General features: G+C 32.1%; 1 protein-coding gene across 1 annotated transcript; it reads left to right on the top strand.

Annotated features, from left to right (window-relative positions):
- LOC101213406 (ABC transporter G family member 9) lies at positions 1-3,670 on the top strand. The gene is made up of 4 exons (XM_004134203.3): positions 1-307; positions 390-1,167; positions 1,583-1,911; positions 2,843-3,670. The coding sequence occupies exons 1-4, from the start codon at positions 233-235 to the stop codon at positions 3,512-3,514; spliced, it is 1,854 nt and encodes a 617-aa protein (XP_004134251.1). The 5' UTR covers positions 1-232; the 3' UTR covers positions 3,515-3,670.
- Positions 3,671-12,394: the final 8,724 nt, after the last annotated feature.

The following is a 12,394-nucleotide window of genomic DNA, read 5'->3' as shown; positions in this document are numbered from 1 at the left end:
TTAAAAGATCATCAAAGAAAGTAATATCTTCTTCATTAATTAAAAAGAAAAAAAAAAAACTCTTTTTCACATCAAGAACTCTCATTCAATATTCATTCAATAAAAAAACTGCTTAGTTCTTTCTTTCGCACTTTGCACTGTACCAAGAAAATTCCTCTCTTTCTCCCCCAATATCCATCTTCTTTCACCCCTCATATTATTATACAAACCACAATTAAGAAACAATATCACAATGGGTGACATCGAATCTCAATCTTCCAACAACACACCCTTTTTAGGCAAAGCAAATCGTCCACTCACATTAATGGTAAGCATTATTAATTTACTTTCATTATTGTGTACGTGTTTGTGTTCATGTTCATATACTTATTATATAATAAAAATGGCAGTTTATGGACGTGTGTTACAAGATCAAACCCAAGAATTCAAAATCTCAAGAGATGAAAACCATTTTAAAAGGAATTAATGGAGTGGTTCGTCCTGGTGAGATGTTAGCTATGATGGGTCCATCAGGCTCCGGCAAGACCACGCTATTAACGGCTCTGGGAGGTCGGTTAGGCGGCGGTCGACTAACTGGAACCATTTCCTACAACAAAAACCCTTTCTCCAATAAAATGAAAAGAAACATAGGATTTGTTACACAAGATGATATTCTTCTTCCTCATTTGACTGTGGTAGAAACCCTAGTTTTCACTGCTCTTCTACGCCTGCCGAAGGAATTGACGACCCAACAGAAAGTGGGTCAAGCCGAGGTGGTTATTTCGCAGCTCGGTTTAAGCAAGTGCAAGAATAGTGTGGTGGGGAGTCAGATGGTTAGAGGGGTTTCTGGGGGAGAGAGAAAAAGGGTTAGTATTGCTCAAGAAATGCTTATAAACCCTAGTTTGTTGTTTCTTGATGAACCGACTTCGGGTCTTGACTCAACAACGGCTCAGAGGATTGTTTCGACTCTTTGGGAGGTTGCTAATAATGGTGGAAGGACTGTGGTGATGACTATTCATCAGCCTTCTAGTAGACTTTTTTATATGTTTCATAAGATATTGTTGCTTTCTGAAGGTAACACTATGTATTTTGGGAAGGGATCGGAAGCTATGGATTATTTCTCATCTCTTGGTTATTCTCCTTCTGTGCCTATGAACCCTTCTGATTTCTTGTTGGATCTTTCTAATGGTATGTCCTTTTTTATATTTTCTTTGATATAATAATTGCTCTTTCAATTTATATATATATATATATATATGTGGGATCTTTCCAAAGACAGTAACAAGGTTAAATTTTTATCGTTCCGAAATCACTCGACTCTCAAATATGTCGTTCATTAAAAATCTATATTAATGCAAGAACCAATGGCAGGACCATTATTTAGAGTATATTTAGAGTGATTTTGAAATTGCTAAAATCATTTTTATGGATTCAAAACCACTCTTGAACACCTTCAGCCATGTAAAACCCATGTAAAATCAATTTGGTGTTGTTTAGGAGTGATGTTGAAAGTGACAAAAGTGATTTTCTCCACCTTAAAATCGTTTCGATAATGGTGGCACAAAATTACAACTGTGATGTTGCATGAATTATTGTTTTGTAGGTTTGTCAATGAACGAGGCAGAAGAGGAGGCAGGCTTGGTTAAGGAGAAACTTATTTCATGTTACAAGAACAATGCTATAGCTGAAAAGTTGCTGTTAGAATTACAAGATAGTGATGAACAACATTTGGTTGAAGAGGGAGCAGAGGACAAGAGCTTTGGACGTTGGTCTGCAACTTGGTGCCAACAATTTACTGTGCTCTTAAGAAGAGGAATTAAGGAAAGAAAACATGATTCTTTTTCTGCACTCAAGATTGGCCAAGTTTTAGCTGTTTCTCTCATATGTGGACTCTTATGGTGGCAATCTGATGATTCACATTTACAAGATAAGGTTTCAATCTCTCGATCTCTCACACTCTCTTATCTCTCACACTCTCTTATATAAATAAACCTATGTTTGGATTGACATTTGTGTAAAAATATATTTTTTACTTAGAAACACATCTTTATACATTTAGAAAGTCAAATTTTAAACATGTCATCAGCCTATGTGTATTACATTACGAAAAATATGCTTGATAGGGTTAAAAAGACTTCTTAGCCAGTATTTGTTGCTAGAAATTACTATTTTCAAAAGACATGTGTAGGTGTTTCTTTAGAAATTCAGAAGCAAAAGGGTGTTGTGTGAAAAACCATTTGTAGAGTATTATTTTTGCTTGATTACTGTATGATCTATTATGTGTTAATAATAATCTTGTAGAGAGATAAGCAAGAAATTAGTTATCTCAACACAAAAGGAAACTTCGGAGCCAAATTTTGGGATGAGAGAAGAATATTAAAATAGCAAGCTCACACACACAAAAAAAAAAAGTTGATTTTGTTCTGAGTCGTTCTCTAGCTCTCTTGGTGTATAACTCTTCTTCGATGGAAATGCACCTTCTTGATGGGGTATGACATATGAAAGTGTTTAAAAATATGTTAAACTAGTTGATATGTCTTGGTGGGCTCTGATTCTACTTTCCCAAGTATTTTGTTAAATAAAAAGCTAGTCGTTATTATTGAAAGGATTTACAAATCTTTCTTTCTCATATAAAGAAAGAAGTACAAGATGAATATACCACTCAACATTATTATATAGTATAAAAATGGAAACTATAGTTTGCACACACCAACAAAGTAGAAATTTAGTTTTCCAGTATTAGACTAGTGCACCTTTACGTGCCCTCTCTTTGTATGTTTCTCACATATATACGCAATAAAGTATCGGTCCTGCGAAACAAAACGAGTTAAGGTTAATAACACCAAAGCCTTTTTATTTGTAGATTGGACTGTTCTACTTCTCCTCAAGCTTCTGGGGTTTCTTCCCTCTATTGCAAGCCATCGGCACCTTCCCAAAAGAACGAATGATTCTTGAGAAAGAAAGATCCTCAGGAATGTACAGGCTCTCATCCTACTTCGTTTCAAGAACCACAACCGACCTCCCGATGGAGCTTGTCCTTCCTACCGTCTTCGTCGTCATAATCTATGTAATGGCAGGGTTGAAACGAACAGTGGCAAGCTTCTTCGCCACTCTATTTTCTCTACTCCTAAGTGTTTTAGTTGCCCAAGGGTTTGGCCTAGCAATGGGAGCCCTAGTTTTGGACCAAACTTCAGCTACAACATTTGCATCAGTCATAATGCTTTGTTTCTTACTAACATCAGGCTATTTTGTTCAACATGTGCCAAAGTTCATTGCTTGGACAAAGTACATTTCAATTGGTACTTATAGTTACAAGCTTTTGTTGATATCTCAATATAAAGCTAGTGATACTTATCCATGTCCAAGCAATGATAATGGAGGAAGAGCATGTGAAGTGGGAGAGTTCCCTCCAATTAAACAAGTAGGTCTTGATGGGAAACTCTTTGCTGTTTCAGCAATGGTTGCTATGCTTGTTGGATATCGTCTTGTTGCTTATATTGCTTTGATGAGGATTGGTGTCACCAAGAGGAGTTAGGTTTTTTTTATCATTTTTAGTTTTCTTGTAATCTTGAGATCAAGTGTTTTTAAATTTAACTTTCTTGGGTTGAAGAGAGGGAAATAAGTTCAGAAAACTTCTGGTATTGATTGAGCCTTTTTAAGTTGTATATTAGAATAACTCAGATTTCAAGGATAGAGACTTTTCCTTTGTTTTTTTTGTTCCCTTTAGTTATGTATGTTTAATCAAGGTTTTTTTTTTTTTTCTTTTCTCTTTTACCATCTATGTAACCCAATGATTTTAAGTTTTAAAATATATAATTTTAAATGAAAAAAGTATTCTAAAAGTTTAGAAAGTCATTTCAAACGAATTTTAAAAACGGCCAACTAAGATGGATCGTAAAAGTAGGTACCTAAGATGGATGGTAAAAGTAGGTACCTTTAGTTTTTTTTCCCAATTTTTTTTTCCATTACAAAGACATAATATTGTCTTAGGTTTGTTGGATTTCTGATTTGTTTCTTAATTTTTTTTAGTATCTACTTCTCAAAATTTCTTTTCTTAATTGTTTGTACCTTTAGCTAATTAAATAACTTTCAAAGTGATGGGTAATTTAAAACAAGCTTGAGATTAAATTTGTGTATTAATCCTTGAAAATGTTTATTAGTTTGCACAAATATCTTGAGATTTTGCATAATGATGTTGGTTGATTAATGAAATGGGCGTGTATACATCTTATCTTTAAGGAGTATTTGCAAAAATAGCAAAAAAAATTTTATGATAATAGAGTCTGTGTCAGTACATTTTTTAAATTGCAAAAGTAGCAAATTTAAAATTGGATAGCCCTCTAATATATCTAATTAATTGTTATTTTGTAATATGCAAAAAAGATTTGTTATGGGCTGTTTTTTCCTAAATTTTTTTGTCATTTGATGCAATTTTTCTTTTATATTAATACGTTGGACATGTCATTTAAACATTCCTAGCGATGAGACAGACGTGTACCAAAGTCATAAATGTGAAGACTCAATAAATAAAAAATTATAGTTTTTTGGGGTTTTTTCAAAAATAGAAAGATTGTGAAACTATTTACCCTCTATACAACATAATTACTAAAAGACAAAATTAATTACAGTTGATTTTTCTATAAAACCTAAATGTTTTGTAAAATAAAAAATTTCCTTTTTCTAAAAAAGAGAGAGATAATAAATTAAATCAAACCAACACCAGGTACAGAATTCCAATAATTATCAACCACATAGCCCACCCAAGAGGGTAAAACATCAACCGAAAAATAGGAGGGAACAAGATTGAAAAACAAACCTTGCGAACTCATGGGCAACCCTGTTACATTTTCTATGTGCAAAATTTATTCCCACAATATATGCACCGCCCAAATAAATGTGCCACACTTTTGGCATAAAGAACACCAAGGAGATAAACTGAAGGTTAAGCTTGTAGCCTTTTGAGCTTGCATCACAGCCAACAAAAACATGTTTCTCACTTTTATCATCAAACTTACTATGATTTTGATCAGGTATATGCGTGTAAGCCATACATCCAAATACTCTCAAATGAGCAATGGATTGTTTTCTTCTTGTCCATGCTTGTTGAGGAGTTTTGTTCCATAAGCTTCTAGTAGGGGAACGATTTGACAAGTACACTGCACATTCAACAATTTGTGCCCAAAATTCTTTTGGCATGTTCTTGCTCTTCAACACATGCTTCGAGCCATGTTAAGTATTGTTTCATTCTTCCTCTCAACAACATCATTTTGTTGAGGAGTAAATGGAATTGTCATAGGTCGATGAATTTCATTTTCTGTGCACAAAGATTTGAAATCATTTTAAGTGAAGTCACCTTCCCTATCCGATATCTTGAAACTTTTATGTAATAACCACTTTCTTTTTCAACAAGGGATTTAAATCTCTTGAACATGCCAAATACTTATGATTTCTCCATGACAAAGTAGAACCAAGTTTTTCGGCTAAAATCATCAATAAATAATAAGACATAGTTATTCTTATCGAAAGAACATGGTTTGATGAATCCACAAAGATCAGTGTGAATGAACTCTGGTGGTCTCCTTACCCTCGAAATGATTCTTGTGGAAAACTCTTCTTTGATTGTTTGTCATAAAGACAACCTTCACAAAATTGATCTAGATGTTTGACATATGGCAACTTTTTCACCATTCCTTCCTAGCTAATAGTCTCAAGCCATCAAAGTTCAAATACCCAAATTTTTAAGTGCCAAATCCAATTTGGATCTTTCAAACAAGACTTTAAACATTTAGCAACATCAGTTTGTATGTTGATATACTAATAGTCTCAAGATTTGATTGTTTGTCATTTTGTTATTGTATGTTGATATGTTAATTATAGGTAGCAACATCAACATTATTACCACTACTAAACAAATAATGTTGACCAATAAATTTGAGATGAAAGATCTGGGTGTCATAGATGTTATTTCAAGTATTAAAATTTCTAGAACCCTATAAGGGTTAGTGTTATCTCAATCACATTATGTTGATATAATATTTGAAAACTAAAAAGAAAAATGACATTTTGATATCAAAGATCCCAATTGGTGCTAGTATCCATTTAGGTAAAAATTATTCAGATAATATAGCACAACTAGAAGACTCTCGCATCATTGGTAGTTTAATGTATATCATGAGTTGTAACATCTTGGTATAGAGTATGTTATAAACAAGCTAAGTCACTATTAGAGATGTCCATTTAATCTGTGTGGGCCAAGACACCGTGGAACCCCCCCCCCCCCCCCCCCAGGAACTAGATGGGGAATGGGAAAGGGAGTAGAGAAATTTTTTTTCCTATTAGCAATATGGGGTTAGGGACGAAGAATACATTCCTCGACACTGACTTCGACCCCGACTCCAAATAAAAATATAGTTAAGTAAAAATTTGTTTATTTATTTATTTACTTATTTAATAATATGTAAAAGAATAATAAAAAAAAAACTATTTTGATATATTCTTCTTTTCCTTTTTTTCTCTATTTTGATATATTCTTCTTTTCATTTTTTTTTCTATATTTTGTTTCTATATAGTAGACTTTTCTTCAAAAAAATATGTTGTTGTGTCTTAAAAAATTTGATTTATAATTGAAAGCTTTGTTAGAATATTTTTGGGTTGATCTTTGACTTTTTTGTATGGGTTTTTGAATTTTATGGATGAATTTCTAAATGTATCTTCTAATAATTGACATTTTGAATTATTTTGAATAAGAAAATTGATAATATTCTATAAAAAATGAAGCAACAATGAAAATGTATGAACGTTTCAAGTAAATGTGGATTGAAAAATGAGATTAAACTAATTAAAAAAAAAAGAGAAATATTTTTCCGTGAGGAACCTGATCCTCGCAGGAAATTGGTGGGGATGGGAAATGGGATAGGGGGAGGAAACGAGGACGGAGACGGAGACGGAGATGAGGAGTGACATCCCTAGCCCCGTCCCGCCTCATGGACATCTCTAGTCACTATACAAGTAATCAAGGTCAAGATCATAGGAATGCTATCTTGAGAATTTTGGGATACTTAAAGCATACTAAAAATTATGGTTTACACTATACTCAACATCCTTCTGTACTTAAAGTTGGGGTTGTATCTTGAAAATCTTCAAACAAACTTGTATAGCACGATCCACGATGAAATTTTGAATTATAGCCTTAGATAAAGTTGGAGAAGAAACAGAATGTTTTCGAAATTTTTTGGAAGATATTCCCAATTGGTCTAAATCCGGGCCTACAATATTTATATATAGTGATAGTCAAGCAGCTATTGGAAGGGCACGTAATATTATATATAACGGAAAGTCTCAACATATACGACAAATACATAGTACAATCAAACAACTACTCTCTAGTGGAATTATTACAATCTACTTTGTTAGGTCAAAAAATAATATTGCATATCCACTTACGAAAGGCCTAACTAGAGAATTGGTTGAAAGCTCGTCAAAAGGAATGGGATTAAAGCCTATAATATGAAAGTTAATCAGAGAGGAAACCCAACCTAGTTGACTAGAGATTCCAAGATCTAAGTTCAAAGGGCAAACTAATCTTTTGGTTGTAATGAGCACTAAATTGAAATTTGACCTTTTACCCTTTCTAAAGATAATAAGGCAGTGCTAACGTGGTTTTAGTTAGAGTAAGCATTATGCTTTTAATGATTTTTATAGGTAGTAATTATTAATGAAAAGAGCATACATGTTGCTCTTTATAGGAATCACCTATGTGAGTGTGAATGGACTACTTCTGTGAGAATTTTTAAGATTAATTCTCTAAAATACCCATGAGACTAGGCAGTGTTCAAGGCCAAAACAAATACAATTATGAGAACAAACTTTGTTATAATAATAAACTATGTGATATCTATTGTCTTAGTTTACTATAGCACAGTTGATAGTTCAAGGCATCATGTCCATTGATTAACCAAGTAAACTCAATTGATGCTCACTAGGGAAAGTTCAAAGTTTGATAGTACTTATCCTAATGCAGGTTTTCCATTAAGAGAAACCAAATGTTTTATTCTATCTTACTTTGTCTACTTACCATTTAATAGAAGATTGTTGCTTCTGTAAAACCACAAAGTTCTTCGATTCTTGCTTACTATATTTTTTTTTTTTTTTTTTTGTTATATAGTGTCCTAGGTAAATTTTTTAGATTCGCCACTAATAATAACAAATACCCAAATTTCCAAATGTAAAATTTCATCAAAATCAAATAGTGAAAAAATGGAAGAAATGAAAGAGTGATAAAACTTTGAAATAGATTCTAAAATATCCCTATTGGAGGGAGAGAAGGGAGAGGCAGGATGAGACGGAAAAAGTGGTGACTTTGAGTGCGGTGGGAGAGGTAGGTTTTTGTTTTTGTTAAAAGAATGGTAAAATGGCCCTTTCATATTCTAAAATCCTATTAGTATGTCTATACAATTAAAACTCAATCCAACTCGACTCAAAATCTCTTTTATTAACCCTCCCCCATTTTGTCTAGTTTTTTTTCTTTTTTTTTCTTGTTTTGTAATTTATGGATTATAATATTGGTGATGAATTGCAAAGGTGAAAAGCACAAAGTGTGAAAATCGATTTTGATGTGGATGAAAGCGTGTGTTTATGTCAAAATTAGGACCTAACAGTATGCGGCTATCCTTGGGGAAAATTAAATGTTTTGGTCAAAAATAAAGGTTTTCTTAAATGTTCCCATGGTTTGAATTGGAAGAAAAAGCAAGATGTCAATTTGTTAGACGTTCACATTTCCAAGCACAATTCAAATACGTTTTTGTAGTTTCACCTTCACCCACCTCCCCATTTATTCATTTTCTACCTTTTAATAATTCTTATTTATTTTACCAATTTTATTATTTTCTCTTTTATATTTTTTAATTTTTGGCTTTCATCCTTTCCACACGTTATATTGTTTTCCTCTTTCTTTCTTCTTTTTTTCTAATTATTACTCAAATTATATATCATTTAACCAAATTATTTTAAATATTTAATTTCTCACTATATTTAGAAATATAGTAGAAATGATTGTAATCTATTTATAATACACCATATACAATAAATGAAGATAAACTATTATCTATGTTTATTATGATAGTCTAAGTCTATCTTCTCCGTTGTTTGCAATTGTGTAATGAGTCGGCGATGGCATTGTGGGTTTGCAAATTTACAACGTATATTTAAATTTTGGAAGAGCTTTATGCTTTTGGTTTTAGATTGACATAAATCAAATTATTCTCAATAATACTAAGTGCATCATATTAGGTTCACAAAAATCTTTCACTTCAAAATGTGATAACTTTATAGCATTACTAACATTTATGTTTGTATCACATAAATTACACCAACACCCAAACGTATAATCACACAATCAACTCCAAACAACTTTTAGCAACCACATATCTCAACAATTCACTTCTCAAGACATTGTTTACTAAATTGTTGTTAAAGATTCTTTCCTCGTTAAACTTTCAGGAAGAAGTTAAAAACTATAAAGAAATTTGACTCTACCAAGTTACCGTTGTGGATATCATGATCTTTACATGCAAGTAACATACACTTGGTGTATTAAAATACCACATACAACTACAAACGCTTTTAAGGCTCTATAATGACTAATTCAAGCATATAAAGACAATAATCAAAACATTCTAAATTCCATGTTTGATTCAAAATATTTTTCGTAAGTCTAAAGTTGCACCTATGTACTTATGATCGGTTTTCTTATTCAATATGAAACTTTAGTTGCATTCCCAAAACGATCCTCCTCTCGAACAAGGTTCCAACTGAACCTCCACTAAAATAGACATTCATCCATTTAACTCTTACCTAGGCTAGCTAAGTCCTAAGAATCAAATGAGCCTAATCTAAAAGGATGAAAAACATACCAAGTTCAATCAACCTAATTACATTAAGATTGAAGAAAAATTAGAATGAATAATAATTAACTTCCATATGCATCTAGAACTAATTATTCAATAGTTGGCATCCATATTTCAAACATACCCATTTCTTTAAGAAAAAAAAAAATAGAACCAGATGTTGGCATACATAATTTAGACATTTGTTCTGAAACTGAGGCCTGTTGTGTTGGAACAAACACTGTTTTAAAGGAAGATTCGCCTGTAGGATAAGTACAACCACTTTTATATATTCAATCCCCTGTTTATTTGTTGTATGCTTACTCTTGGTTGGAATTTTGTACTCAAGTTTAACATGCCAAGAGATTTTTGGACAGAAGAGTCGAATTCTAGTTTGGTGCTTTCAACTTCTTTTTAATTATTTCATATATATATAGTGGTCGAGAGACGATGATTGTCATCAGTTAGATTTTCAATTCTCTTATTTTATTGCTCTACAACATTTAAGTTTTCTTATTGTTTTTTTTCTTTCTTTTTTTCTAAAATTTCTTCAACCAATAATTTTTTCTTTCTTCGCCATTGTACAATGAGTAGAATTATGAGATGAGGCTTTAGGCTCTTTGATACTTTCTTCACGTGATTTACATCCACACAAAGCATAAACTTCAACCTCTAATTCATTACTTGAATCTGGTTCATCATTAAACATGACAAGGTAGTTGTATATCCTTTGTTTTGCAACCTAAAAAGTTAGGACATTCAACTTGATAATGGCAAAAGCTCCCACACCCAATATTGAACTTTTGTCTCTAGTGCTGTTTGGTTTGATCATTTGATGATCAATTTTTGTGAGGAACAAGACGGTTGTTGTGACATTTTTTACATACGAAGTATTCCCATATCTAGACTTTTTGTCGAGGTGTTTTATAACCTTGTTGAACTATTTTGTTAATAAGGACAAGGTATTAGCAAGATTTTCATCAATCTTTAGTCCTTTAGTAAGAGAAGAGTCGTCACTTGAAACAATATTCCAATGCAATTCCATTTTTCTTTTAATTTGTCTTCTTTCTCATCAAATGTCATTTCAAACGTGCAAAGAGACTAAACAACTCGTCAACTTTCCTGGTAAAAAATTTCTATGTTTCTTCGATAACAGTGACTTTCATTTCAAACTGTTTAGGTAATGAACAAAGAATCTTCTTGACAAGTTCTTCTTTTGATATTTTCTTTTCAAAAGCAAAAGATTCATTAACTATATATATATATATGCACAATTTTACGTTGTATGCTACAATAGTTTCATTATCTGACATTTTAAGAGATTCAAATTTTAAAGTTAAAATTTGTAGTCTAGATATTTTCACCTTATTAGTGCATTCATGTGCAACAGAAACAATAAACATATGAGCTTTGGTCTATTCCACTAAAAATATAGCATTTAGAGTTTGAGAATAATTACCAAGTGATGCATAATCTTCTAGCTCCGTCCAATCTTTCTTTGGTTTGAGAGACACCACCTTTTTTGTCTTTAGAATGATTCCAACTTGTTATCACAGTTTTCCAAGTTTTACTATCAATAGACTCATGAAATGGTGTGATTTTTACTTTCCAATAAAAGTAGTTTGTCCCATCTAGCCGTGGAAGTTTTGTAATACTTGAACCATCTTTTTTATTAAACCCATCGAAGATATGAGCAACATTTGAAATCTTTGTTCGAATAATAATTAAAAGAATATTCAACGGTCTAAAAATTTAGACAAATATTAGTGACGAGAGATCTAGCAAAGAACAGTGAATGAAAAACACACAAATTTGATAACTCAATTCAACAAAACAATACTCCGGATCTAGGGGAAAACTCGTTTAATAATAAGGAGAAATATTGATGATCAATAGTGTCAAAATTACAGCAACACTACAAAAAACAAATGTACTACAAGTTGAATGATTTAAGATTCTCTAAGATAGACGTTCATCAAGTTGAAGATTATCTTTGTTTAGGCTCCTCCAAACTCAATATCCTTCTTTCTTGGCTCGTGATTGCTCATTATTTAAGTTCCCCTTCAATGTCTTCATCTACTTCTTACACACATCTACAAAAGTGTGGTTCCACCAAGAGAGCCACCCTGAAAAACAGCCACTGAGCCTAAAAACTAGCACACTCAACCACTAAGGATGGGGAAAATATACATAATAAAACAAAAGGTATATTACCCAAAAAAATCTTACAAATAAGACAAAAAAGAAAAAGAAAAAAAAAAGAACAACACCCATAAAACCAATAAAGAAATGTTTCAAGCCAATCAACAATTAAAAAGAGCACTACACTACCAAAATAATATATATGCAAATTTTCAAATAAAGAAAATATTTGTAGCAAAATCTTTTGTTGTAAAACTAGATGCCAAGACTTTGTAAGAGACAACCAAATGACATACTATGATGACCAATAACCTTTGCATATTCTTTAGATTATTATAAGGTCTATAATGTAAAGGGTGAACAAATATAATGTCATCACAAATGATGTT

This window comes from Cucumis sativus, chromosome 3 (genome assembly GCF_000004075.3).
Source record: "Cucumis sativus cultivar 9930 chromosome 3, Cucumber_9930_V3, whole genome shotgun sequence".
Classification (NCBI taxonomy): Eukaryota; Viridiplantae; Streptophyta; class Magnoliopsida; order Cucurbitales; family Cucurbitaceae; genus Cucumis; species Cucumis sativus.
Note: the sequence above shows the minus strand (reverse complement) of the source record. Positions and strands in the feature narration are given on the sequence as shown.